This window comes from Phacochoerus africanus, chromosome 7 (assembly GCF_016906955.1).
Source record: "Phacochoerus africanus isolate WHEZ1 chromosome 7, ROS_Pafr_v1, whole genome shotgun sequence".
In the NCBI taxonomy this organism is placed as follows: domain Eukaryota; kingdom Metazoa; phylum Chordata; class Mammalia; order Artiodactyla; family Suidae; genus Phacochoerus; species Phacochoerus africanus.
Genome location: NC_062550.1, coordinates 65,473,333 through 65,486,582, shown reverse-complemented (window position 1 = coordinate 65,486,582; position 13,250 = coordinate 65,473,333). Strand labels below are relative to the sequence as shown.

At 44.9% G+C, this 13,250-nt stretch overlaps 1 protein-coding gene across 1 annotated transcript; it reads left to right on the top strand.

Moving 5' to 3' along the window:
* Positions 1-1,189: 1,189 nt before the first annotated feature.
* Positions 1,190-10,568, top strand: GABARAPL1 (GABA type A receptor associated protein like 1). The gene is made up of 4 exons (XM_047787560.1): positions 1,190-1,319; positions 6,510-6,588; positions 7,660-7,778; positions 9,203-10,568. Exons 1-4 carry the CDS (start codon positions 1,230-1,232, stop codon positions 9,266-9,268), a joined length of 354 nt encoding a protein of 117 aa, XP_047643516.1. The 5' UTR covers positions 1,190-1,229; the 3' UTR covers positions 9,269-10,568.
* The last annotated feature ends 2,682 nt before the right edge of the window (positions 10,569-13,250 follow it).

The following is a 13,250-nucleotide window of genomic DNA, read 5'->3' as shown; positions in this document are numbered from 1 at the left end:
ATCTCTTCCTCATTCTTTTTACCCTTTACAATATCTGTTGCTCCTCCACTACAGATCCCTGGAATCACTGTCCTTACCAGAGGTTGGAAAGGCCTTTGTCTTTTGATTCTTTGCTGAGAAAGAGGGGGCCAGTCTTCCACCCGCCTTCAAGGAGCACTTTGTATTCACCTTAGGAGAGGAATACTCTCCTCCGGTGCACTTCTGCATTAGGAGGAAAAAAATGCTTGAGGATTGCTGGGTTAAACACCGTAATCACTTTGTATTTTATTTTCCCAAAAGACAGATCCAACTTCTGGGTTAATAGGAGAAAGCAAATCATTTCTATCTCTAAATGTGCGTAAAGCCCTTAGCAGTCGTGACTGACATCACTTCTCTGGACCTTGATGACACCTCGTGCCCTTCACCTTATACAAATCCTCTTCAAATCCCTGAGTCACGCTCTGTTTATGTTGCTGCTCTAGGAACAAATTGCTGCAGGGACCCAAACAGGATGACGCCAGCGTGGTGAAGGAGGGGTCACCGTTCAGGGAGCCAGCCCAGCACCCAAGGTCAGGGGAGAGGGCCATCCAAAGGACGAAGGGCAAAATGCAAGCACCGGGCACTTGAGCGTTGGCCCGAGGTATCTCAGGACCTCTGTCTCTGCCTTTCCCAGACTTCAGATCCCAACAAGCTGAAAAAAACTGGATGTCGCCATCTGCATTTGTTTTGAGGGCCCAACCAAGAAACGGCCAAAGAGAGGGAAGAAGACATTTTTAGAACACTTTTTTGGTTTTAAAAACACACTTAACGTCACAGTTCCAATAAAATAAGAGATGAAAATTGCTCGTGTTTGCAAGCAATTCGATTTCGAGAACGTTAAGAGTGAAGGAGAAAACACTGAAACGGACCTAGCTCCTGCCCACCCCCAACCCCTGTCGCCAGAACGCTGGGGGCGGGCTGGGGGCGGGGCTTAGTGACGTCACAAGATACCCGCGCCGCCGTGTTGTTTTTGTGTTCCCAGCTGCCGGGAAAAGCCGCCGGGAATTCTTTACCTGGCCGTCCCCTACCTCTGGACGACCCGAAGCCCCTTCGGAAAGCTCTGCGGGGAGGCGTAGCGACCGGGGCTGGCCTTTCGGAAGCGGGTCTGAGGCACATTGCGGTTTGGCCGAGGGAATCAAGACGGGAGAGACGCGTTTGTCCGCGAGGGAGGCAGGCCCCGTCCGGGGATCTTAGAAACCCTGCGGTCCATCATGAAGTTCCAGTATAAGGAGGACCATCCCTTTGAGTATCGGAAAAAGGAAGGAGAAAAGATCCGGAAGAAATATCCGGACCGAGTCCCCGTGAGTGTGCTGGGGAGGGGGAGGGCGAGGGGGAGGGGGGGGGGATGAGCCGGGGGCGGGAGAGTCGTGATGGCTACCCGAAGGCACAGAAGAAGGGTGATCCCTAAAATTACCTAACCTGAACGCCCTTCACTACGAGGAGAGCCAGTAGAATGAACATTGAGACTGCGGCCCGTTTAAAACCCATTTCCCCAGGGTCAGAACCCATCCTTGGAGCTGACCGCAGTTTTAGATTGGAACGTACGTTTGAGTGACTCAGCAGTATTCAGAGGATGTGTGGGTTGGGATGTCCTCAAAAAGGGACCCTTTTGTGCGAGAATGATGAGGTGGAGACCATCCGTTTGCTGCCTTTAAGACAGCATGGAAATTGTTAAGGGAACACAGAGAGGATTTGCTGTCCTCAATTTCGGCCTTAGATAGTTATCCGTTAATCAAGTGGACTTTGATCCTCATAGCATTGGGTTTGGGAAGGAAATGTTCCGAAGCCAGTGAATATTTTATTTTATTCTGTGAGGATTAGAAAAGGTGGGGGGGGGGGAGTCGCAAGACAGGCCTGGCCCAGAAAACAAGGTCACGTTCTCTGCGCAGCAGCAGCCAGATTGCCTCATCATTCTTGGCTACGGGGTGTGTGGGGGCAGCCATCCTTCCTCCGGTATTTATTCTGAATACATTGTACCTGGTCACAGTAAGGAAGGGCTGAGACCTTTTTTTTTCTTGGATTTTGGACTCTGGTTTATGTAATTGGAACTAGTGCAGGCAGTGAGGAGGAACAGAAGAAATATTAAGGTATCGTTCTGCATCCGGGCGTTTTTCCCATCACCCCCTTCCACTGCCTCCTGCCTGGTTTTTCTCTAATGTGGGCTGCGCAGCCCAGTTGGAAGGCAGAAATCTTTAAAGTGGGGTAGAGGAAACTACCACCGTTGAGTTTTGGAGATGAGAAACCAGAGACTAGAGAAACTAGAAACTAAAGAGTGTGCTCTTTATCTGCGGGCAGGGAAATTAGGATAAATACTACGTATAATTTACACGTAAAGGAATTGCGATTTTCTGATTGTGAATGGTACTCCCGTCCTTTCCAATCCTCATTTAACTTTCATGTTCTTACAGCACCCACCAGCGACCTGGGCTTTATAAAGCTCTTGCAGTCCTTTTCCTATAAAGTAGAGGAGACGTTAGGGCCATTCCATTCCCCAGGAATTACATACAAAAGGGTTTTCAGCTAAAAAAAAAAAGAGCCAGCCTTATTACCCAGTAAAGGATCGTTCACAGATTACTTTCCTGGTCTCTGAACCTTGAATGACTGCTTTGAAAATTTTCCCCCGAGAAAGGTGATACCCATGCTTGTCTCTTGAAAATGACAACTAACTTTTATTGCTAGCTTATCAGGTACCTGGGAGTATTCTCAGAGCTCTGTCTAATATTCATTCACTTAGTCCTCCCAGCATTATAACCCCATTCTGCAGGTGAAGGACCAGAACCCAGAGAAATGAAGTCACCCCCTAAAAGGTCTCACAGGGCTGGTATGTGGCAGAGCTGGGAACCCCCACCCTGGCTGTTGGGCCTCCCATGCCATCTATTTTCTCAGTGTCTAATGCAGTTCTATTAAGCAGAATTATTTTAAATTCAAATACCTCACACTGTTAGGTATTGGAAATAGCAGAGTAAACTGTAGTTGCCCTTAAGAGTTCACAGATGGTGCTATGATGGTAGAAAAGCGTCCCAGTCAGCAGAACGGGTACCGTTTATTCAGAACTCTCTCAGTATAAGGCTCTGTTCCAGTGGTTCTGTGGAAGTCACAGACTCAGAATTCCTAAATCAAGTTAAATTTTCCATATACTTCCTCAAAACAGCCGTTTCCATTTTAGTCATTTCCATGCATTCACCCAGAATATTTCAGCTAATCCCCCCAATTTTATTTTTTTCCGCTCATTGTCTGGTGTTAAGTGTTTTACCTCTGTGATAAAATGTATGGTAACATGGCCATCGCGTAGATCTCATGATTCCTCCAGTTAGGTTTTAACCAGCCATCATCCTTCCAGCCCGTTCCTTAGATGTTCAGCCTCTGGCCCTCTTTCTAGTTGTGACACAAAAGGAGCTCTGCTCTGAGTTCTGGGATTTGGTTCTGGTTCTGAGCTGAAGCCTGAATCTGGCTGGCTGTGCCGAAGGATCCTGTTTACAGACAAGCGGGTTAGAGTAAATAATTTCTAAAGCCCTTTTCCGCCTGACCAGAGTGTTGTTAAAGCAGTCACGTACCCTGACTGCTCACGTGACTTGGGTTTAGCCTCTGCACATCTCTAGAGCTGCCATCCAGAAAAATCGGCATGCTTGTGCCTTGAGACAGAGGGTGTCATGGGATTTTGAAGTTATCTTTATAGCGACGATGAAATGAAAACTGGCAATAGAGCAGGAAAATGCTTGGGAGAGATGGTGTGCTTTTTTGAAATTGATGCACAGTCCAGCCCTGTGGAGTATTAGCCACATCTCACAGATAGGAAAGCAAGAGACCCAAACAGGCAAAGCATCTAGCCCAGGGCCCCTCGTCAGGGAGGAGCAGAGCTGGCATTCCTGGGAAATGTGGATATTTTATGGTAAATGAAAGCCTTAATGATTCCCCCTCCCCTCCTGTTCCCTAAGATCCCACTGTCTCCTCCCATTGTCACAGTTGCACTTGGTTTTGTTGCTGTCTTTCTCGGCTCCCTTCTTGTGGTTTCCATCTCTGGTTGATTGGGGCTGGAGCTGCCAGGTCTCTGATTCCTGCCTGACACAAGGCTGTGCGCCCTCCCCCTTCGATCTTATTTACCTGCTTCCTCCTGTCCATCCTCCTTGTTGGACTTTCATTGGTGTCTTGCCAGTTCATGCTTTTCCTACTTTTTCTTTGAATTTCTCATTCACGTATTACTACTCCAATTTTTATTTATTTATTTTTATTTTTTCTTCCAGTTTTACTGAGATACAGTTGACATATGGCAACTGTATAAGTTTAAAGTGTACAGCAAATGATTTGACTTACATACATCATGGAATGAGTATCACAGTAAGTTTAGTGAACATCCATCCTCTCATATAGTTGCAAAATGAAAGAAAGATAAAAAAAAATTTGTGATGAGAATTCTTAGGATTTACTCTCAGCAATTTTCATAAAAGTGTTAATTATACATCAGTGTTAATTTGGCATACTGTGTATTATATCCCTAGTACTTATTTATCTAATAACTGGAAGTTTATATACCCTTTGACCACCTTTATCACCTCACCCCATCTCCCCCCACTTCGCCTCTGGTAACCACAAATCTGATCTCCTTTGCTGTGGCTTTCTTTGTATATTTGTTTGTTTTCAAGGCGTAATTGACTTATAACACTGTTAAATCCTGTCACACAACGTAGTGGGTTTTTTTCTATTCATTTCAAAGTGATCACCATCATAAATCTAGTTATGATATGTCACCATGTTACTTAGTTATCACCTATATTCCTCACACTATACATTTTGTACTTGCGACTCATTTAGTTTGGTACTGGATTTATTTTTGTTTTTAAGTGTGATTATCTCCTCTGGTCTTTCCTAGTACAGGATTCTTTTTCTCTGCAAAAATGGATAGGTTTTTCACTATATTAATCTGTCCTCTTAAATTTAAAACCTTCAGATTTCTCCAGGTCAGCCCTTGTGTTTAAATCTTTGTAATGTACAAAGCCTTTTTCACATAAAATTTAACGGATTATTCAAGTTCATTGTATCATGATTGTGTAAAAGATGTGTTTGAAAATTGTCATCTTCCTTTTACTTATTGAAATTCTGTAGCTCAGAGAGGTTAAGTGACCTGTTGAAGGTCACACAGCTACCAGAGATACTTGTCCAGTGTTTATTTCTGTTTCCTTAAATTTTCTGTACTTTCCATATCTTCTGTTTAGAATGATTATATTTTCTAAATGAAAAATATAATCTATTACTTGTAATAGATTCAGATTAAATTATATATTATACATTTATATAATATAGAAATACTAAATATATTTTTATAATTTTAAAATTTAAATACATTCTTTAAATTAATATTTACAATTTAATTATAATTTTGCATTTTATAAATCTAATGTATAAAAGTTTAAATTTTACTTTTTTCCTTTTCTTTAAAGAAATGTATTTATAAAACTTGAAGTATTATAAAAATATTTAATGTAGATATTGGAAGTCTCTTAAAATCCTAATTGATAATTAATATTAATGAGTGGGTTATTATACTGACATCATATCAAAGAATATAAGAACTGTTTTAATACTTTTTTGACTTAGTAGTCTTAAACATATTTTTTGCAATCATTCCCAAAAACTTTGACACAGTATAAAACTTAAACCATATTATCTATACCTTTAGTAAATAACATTTATAAGAAGGGATAAAACTCGTAGGTACTCAGGACTACCTGAAAAAATCCAGACAATCTTCTTGTTGCTCTAATTAAATTTCAGAATGTGGAGATCAGAATGCGTAGGCCAGCGGCTATAGCTGCGATTCAGCCCCTAGCCTGGGAACCTCCATATGCCACAGGAGCGGCCCAAAAAATGGCAAAAAGACAAAAAAATAAAAAAAATAAAAAAAAAATAAATTTCAAATGTATATATCTTATAGTATACCTTACAGGTAACTTGTAATTAAAATCAGGGTTCTCTTTACTTTCCATAACATGCCTTCTACATCCTCCTGTTATCACAGCAATGAAACTGTAACTTTATCAAGAAAGTCCACTTCCCCATATATTTTGTAAGAGGTAAGGGAGAATAAGAAATGGGAACATTTAGGAGTTCCCGTCGTGGCGTGGTGATTAACGAATCCGACTAGGAACCATGAGGTTGTGGGTTCAATCCCTGGCCTTGCTCAGTGGGTTAAGGATCCGGCGTTGCCGTGAGCTGTGGTGTAGGTTGCAGATGCAACTCAGATCTGATGTCACTGCGGCTCTGTTGTAGGCTGGCAGCTGTAGCTCCGCTTGGCCCCCTAGCCTGGGAATCTCCATATGCCACTGGTGAGGCCCTAAAAAGACAAAAGACAAAAAAAAAAAAAAAGAAAAAGAAATGGGAACATTTTATGGGGCCCAGACAAATCCACTTCAGGCAAGGCAGCTGGGGGTTGTAGAAGGGCAGGTCCTAGGTTGGATTCTGCAATTTTCATCCCCACTCTCTGCCTCTCTTCCCAGGTGATCGTGGAGAAGGCTCCTAAGGCCAGGGTACCTGATCTGGACAAGAGGAAGTACCTCGTGCCCTCTGACCTCACTGGTAACGCTCCTTCCTGCCCCTCCTCTACCTCCATGGCAAAGCATCCCCAGACCGTCCCTTGCGCTTGAGATCCTGGAATTGAGAGGAAGTAGAATTGAAGAAAATAAGTGGGGTTCTCCCAAGAGTTAGGTGGTCCGGAAGTGGTGACTAGTGACATGAAAGTTCTTTCCCATCATCAGTTTCCTTAAGCATTTTCCTTAAGCATTCACAGTAACTTGTTTGATTTAGATGCAGCCAACTGCAAAAGAAAAGAGCAGATGTCCATTATTCAGACCGCTGGAAATTCACCTTTGTTATGGTGATACCAATTTACTCCAAAAGGAAAACCAGACTGGTTTTGTGGGAGGATCACATTTTAGAGCTTTACAGCTGAATGCCTTGTCCCCTCAAGCTACAGTTTTTTTGTTAATACATTTTATAGATCTTGTTTGGCTTTGAGAAAGGATATTTTCATTCTTCACTTTGATTCTTAATGGAATAACCACTGCATCCAGGAAACACTTGGAAAGATTTTGTAGATGTGTTCGCTCCAGAGTTACTAGATTTGAATATCAGCCTTCTAGAAATATTTTGCTGTGCTCAGTGAAAAGTGAAGCTTTGAACTGCAGTCATTGCCCCAATGTTGGGATGGGTGCTGGTGCCAGGATTCCTGGAGTCCCGGAGACCTTTTCCCATCACAGTTTTCTTAGGGTAGGAGTAGGTATGAAAGTTTCCAATCAGCTTGAGACAGTGATGGGAATGTTTTGGTCTGGATACACTTTGTATCTTCAAAGGTGTCCTTAGTTGGGTGCACTAACATTTGGTCTGAAATTGAGTAAAGTGGGAAAGGATTGAGTGTTAAACTCTTCAGTGGCATGTCAAGGAATAGGCAGTCTTCTCTGAGTATCAGTTTTTTATTTCTAAAGTTGCAGGACAGTATTTGGCTCTGCTCAGGTGATAATGAGTGTGGTACTTTTTGAAACAGTTGCAGTAGAGGTGTTGTGTTTGTTTGTTTTTTTCCTGGCTCTTACCCTTCTAACCCCTCATTTTCTCCCACCATGCCTTCCTCTTTGAAAACTTTCCCTCGTCCAGTTGGCCAGTTCTACTTCTTAATCCGGAAGAGGATCCACCTGAGACCTGAGGACGCCTTATTCTTCTTTGTCAACAACACCATCCCTCCCACTAGCGCGACCATGGGCCAGCTGTATGAGGTAATGGTCGTGGTCACAATGCAGTGCAGTCTGGCACCTCCAGCCCATGTCCCCGTGTGTGTTGATAACACGCCTGGGAAGTGGGGCAAGAGGTGTTGTTTATCAGGATCCTCTTACATCTGGCAGCAGAAGGCTCCGAGAGATCAGATGCCAATTGTCCTTTATGATTGAGTGGCCCCCTGGATTCATTCCCTTTGAATTCTCTTCTCAGGCTTGCCTTGCAGTAGTTTTCAGCTTTTTTTTTTTTTTTTTTTTTTTTAAGGGAAAAAAAGAAACATATGGAACATATGGAAGTTCCCAGGCTAGGGGTTGAATCAGAGCTGCAGCTGCCAGCCAGCAGCACAGCCACAGCAATGCCAGATCTGAGCCTCGTCTGCGACCTACACCACAGCTCATGGCAACACCAGATCCTTAACCCACTGATGGAGTCCAGGGATCAAACCCACAACCTCATGGTTCCTAGTGGGATTCGTTTCCATTGCACCACAATGGGAACTCCATGCAGTAGTGTTTTAACATTGGGTCATTTTCATTGAAAGATCCAGAAGTGGTTCCTGAAGCCAAAAATTCCCAGTGATATGAAATGTAGAATGAAATGGATGCATTTGTCTTAACAGATAAACTCAGTTGGAAAGGATGACTGAAGTTACTTATTTTATTTTTTTTTTTTATTTTTATTTTTTGTCTCTTTGGGGCCGCACGCACAGCAAATAGAAGTTCCTGGGTGAGGGGTCCAGTTGGAGCTGTAGCTGCCGGCCTAATGCCACAGCCACAGTAACTCCAGATCCAAGCTCCGTCTGTGACCTACACTGAGGCTCACAGCAATGCTGGATCCTTAACCCACTGAACGAGGCCAGGGATTGAATCTGCTTCCTCGCAGTTACCAGTTGGGTTCGTTTCTGAGATACAACAGGAGCTCCGTGAAGTGATTTTATTTGCTTTCATTGGTAACTGTCAGAACCTAAGGAGAAAACTATAGTAAAAGATTTTATCATGCTGTATCACCTACAATTGTAACCGTTTTATTATTCCTTAAAGGAGTTCACAGATACTACCTTATTGTGTCCCACTAGTGAATTGCATAAACTTTTCTGATAACCTCTCATTTTTGTGCCACAGCATCCATTCCCTATTAGTATGTATTCCAGTATATATGTTACACTGGAGCTAGGTTCCTCTTGCCAGAAAGAGCTTGCCAAGGGTCCGTTTGTATCCCCGATGTGTGCCTATGATGTTCTCCGTGACAGTTTTTGTGAACTCAGATTTCAAAGTTGAATCACAGCCGCTTCTGCTGATTCTTGCATCTTCTCTTGAACGGGGGCTGTTGAAACCTCCCTTTCCTCCTGCACAGGGTCGTATGAGGCTCTGGGTCCGAGAGCTGATGTGCCTGTGTTCTCTAAAGTGTCCTCTTCCCACTTCCCTAGGACAACCACGAGGAAGACTACTTTCTGTACGTGGCCTACAGCGACGAGAGCGTCTACGGGGAGTGAGTGGTGGAAGCCGGCAGATGGGAGCTCCTGGACTCGGGGCAGGGGGAGGGGCGTGGGGTGAGAGAGGGAGGGCTCCCCCGTGGAGGAGGACAGAGGAAAAAACATCTGGAAACACGACCCTGCACACACCATCACCACATTTCCACACACTCAACTGATATTTTTTTGCTGCCTTCTCGGCCCAGGGAGAAAGCACGTCAGGACAGAGCTGGCAGATTGGCTTTGGTAGAAAAATGAGGATGCCCTCTAATCTCACAACACTACCGCGTATTAACTTTTGTGTGATTTCCATAGAAGAGGCAGGAGGTGGGCAGGCTGGGGCCAGGGATCGTGGACCACCGGTAACTTCCTGCTCTTCTTCTCTTGGGGCAGAGATTCTGTTTTTTGACATTTGCACAAGACAGGTAGGGAAAGGGGAGGGGAATGTTTGAGGACTGCTGGTAGTGGACCATTGCTGGGGACCAAAAGAGACCTATTGTGATGAAAGCCTTGTGACCCCCGACCTCTCCTATCTCCACCCCTCCTCCCGAATCCCACTTGTCATCTCTTAAGCATCATGGTACCCACCCCAGTGGCGACAGTGGACCCCAGACCCAGACACTTAGATGGAGCTCTCCTACGGCTGGAAAATGATAGGGGCCGGGCGTGAAGGATATTAGGATTATGAAGACAGTCTCGATAGCATTAAACTGGAATTGACCCAGTACTGAGCATCCCTGTCTAACCTGCTTTGCTCTTTGGTGCCTCTTTTTTCGCACCCCACCCTGGACTTGAATGCGCCTCAGCCATTTCCAGTTATAGGCTAAAACCACTCGTCTGGCATTTCCCAAGCTCTACTCCATGAACAGGGACAGAGATGAGTTACGAATAGAAGGGTCCGATAGGAGGTAAGACGGATTGTCTGCACCTCCCACTCGGCCAGAATCCTTGCTCCCACACGCACAGGAACACTCAGGGAGGGCCCGCTGCTTCCCTCCTTGGGTTTTCATTTACCGCAGCTGCTAGTTAGGAAACGTTGAGAGGGTAGCTTTTCGTAGTTCATGAGGATTCTCCTCATTCTGATTATTTTCATTTCGGGGTTACAAGATGGGGCAGCGGGGGGCGGGGGGGGGAGCAGGAATTGCACTCAGATATGACATTTCCGTTCATCTCAGACATAACATTTCAGTTCATCTCCGCCAATGAAAACAGCCCTTCCTGTGGGGGAAATCTGTCAGTTCTGTCAGCTGCAGGTTCTTGTATAATGAAGTTTATGCTGTCAGGCCAAGGAAATAAAATAATTGCAAACTTAAAAAACCTACCTTGAGTTCAGAAATGTTGCCTTTATTTTTAGCAGGTATTAGAATAGAGAGTGTGTGGACACGAGGCAGAAAATTTGGGGTGGGAGCGGCTGTTAGAAGGACACCCACGTGTGGTCAGACATGTGTACTCCACCCTTTGCTGCCCAGGAGTCACCATCCAAAGGTAAACGGAGGTGGGGCAGCGTGCCTGGTGTGTTGGTGGAACGTGCAGGGTGATTTTCTTCTGAGCAGATAGATGAATGCCTTGTCACTGCTTTCCATGTGTCTCATAGCCGAAGGTGGTAGACTGCCTCGATCAGGATATGGTGGGGAGGGGGGAGGAGGAGGTGCTAACTAAAATGCAGGTGCCTAGGACTGGTCCCTGGTTTAGCTGACTCGGAGTCTCTGTGTAGGCAGCTGTATTTTTAGCCAGCTCCTCGTGATCCTGCTGCCCACTGAAGTCGGAGGTGTTGCTCAGTTACCTGGGTTCTGCTGTCAGTCCCAACCAGACCTATCCTCTCCATGACACCTGGGTCCAGGCGAGGCCACCATTTCCCAGAGCAGCAAAAAGCACCTCAGTAAGACTCCTGTGGTCAGAACAAGTTTGGTGTCTTCTTTGGACCACGGGAGAGTCTTAATTTCAGTCAGGAACCAACATGTGAGTGGGTCGTGGGGGGTGCAAGTGAAGAGACAAAAACAGATGAGTAGTTTCCTTTCTTAGAGATGGAGAAATATCCATCTCTAATCCTCATTATCTTCTTGCAGATATATACCATCGGGTGGGGTCTACCTTTGTAGATTCTTATGGGAGATATCTGAGTCAGCAGAGAAGAAGCAGGTGGTTATCAAAGACCAATGGCAGGATTCCACCCACCACCAAACCCCAATGCTCAGTGTTGTGATGGAGAGTGAGGTCATAGTGGAGGGGGAGGGTAGAAGCCCAAGCCCAGCCAGGGCCACGGCAAGAATCACAGAAGGCGCTAAGGGGTGTTGATGTTGACCTCAAGGCACCGTGAAAGGACACCTGTCACTACTGACAAGCATTGGGGTGTTTCTGCTAAAGCCAAATGGAAGCTAATATTTGAATTAAGATATGAACTATGTTTTGAAACTTGCCCACGCTATCTAGGAATGGGATTGGATACATGTTTAAAAGAAAACAAACACATGGCAGAGCCCAGCCCTCTGTACACACCGGAAGCAGTATTGCAGGACACCACAGGCCGTTGCCAAACCAAAGAAGTCCCTTGAAAGCAGAAGCTCAATCTCCCCGCAGGATGCCTTTGGTTACATGCAGGCCTGCTCATTTCTCAGTTTTTCTGGTGGAAAAAATTTATCCTTGGATGGGGCATGACATAAGCATAGTAGGCCCTCCCTCTTGGACGATAGGTCCGTAAAATTTAAGCAACTAAGTTGAGAAGCAAAGGCAGGCTGGGTGTTTCCATGCTCTGGATTGGAGATGATGCTCTTTCCTGCACATCAGTATCTTGGCATCATTCCCCTATTTCCTGCTACTCAAGCTTTAAAACTTCTTAATACCCTCAGTCCATTAGGAGCCAAGTCTCGAACCAAAAGCAGTTTAGGAAATGTCCTTTCATTAACTGAATCCCATGTAGGATTGAATGATATAGTTAATGCTTCTTTTCGGAGCCCAGTCTTTTTTTTTTTTTTTTTTGCTTTTTAGGGCCACATCCATGGCATATGGAAGTTCCCAGGTTAGGGGTTGAAGTGGAGCTGTAGCCACCGGCCTACACCACAGCCACAGCAACTCAGGATCCAAGCCACATCTGTGACCTACACCACAGCTCATGGCAACACCAGATCCTTAACCCATTGAGCAAGGCCAGGGATCGAACCTATGTCCTCATGGATACTAGTCAGATTCCTTTCTGCTGAGCCACGACTGGAACTCCTGGGACCCAGTCTTGAGTGATGTATCAAATAAGTCCATTCCCTAGGAAGCCAGATTGACATCCATGGTAGAGATGAGTGAGTCCTTAGCTTTTACTGTACATTTTGGTAGAAAGATCTCAGGTGTATCTGAAGGATGAGCATATATCTAAGTTTGCCAAGGATGGTCTTGATTTATGCTGTTGTCCTGATTGGTTTATTGATGCTTCTTTAACTCACTGTCACAAGTTCCTCCATGGACAAAATATGTGGTCATTCTCCTTACACTTAGTATAGAAAAGGAGCCTTATTCCCACCATCCCCATACAGCATGCGCAGTGCAGTTCGTACCCAATGTGGGCGGAGACCGGAAAACGAAGGCCACTCCTGAATGCCAAGGTGTTCTGCTTTATCCCACTGTTTTTTCCCAATGCATAATTTTTTCTTCCTTAAAAGCATCATGCACTTAAAAAAAAAAAAAAAGACTCATTTGCATTGTGAAATCAGAGGTTAAGATTGCACAAGAACAAAATGAATGGTGGTTAAATGGAGAATAGTGGTGGTAACTAGGCAGACAGGTGCCCTGCCTCCCACAACTCCGGAGAGCACCCTACTGTGCTGGTGTGAATGGCCCTCCCCGGAGCTGGCTGGTGTCCGGGCCCCTGCTTTGTTTCATTCACCTTTCGGACACAATATTGTCAGTGATTGAAAGTGGATGTGAAAAAGTTGCATTTATTAAGCACACAGTCGTACACCGTTTTTGTGTCATTAACCACCCAGTAGGGGCTGGCGGTACACATCCACACTTACCC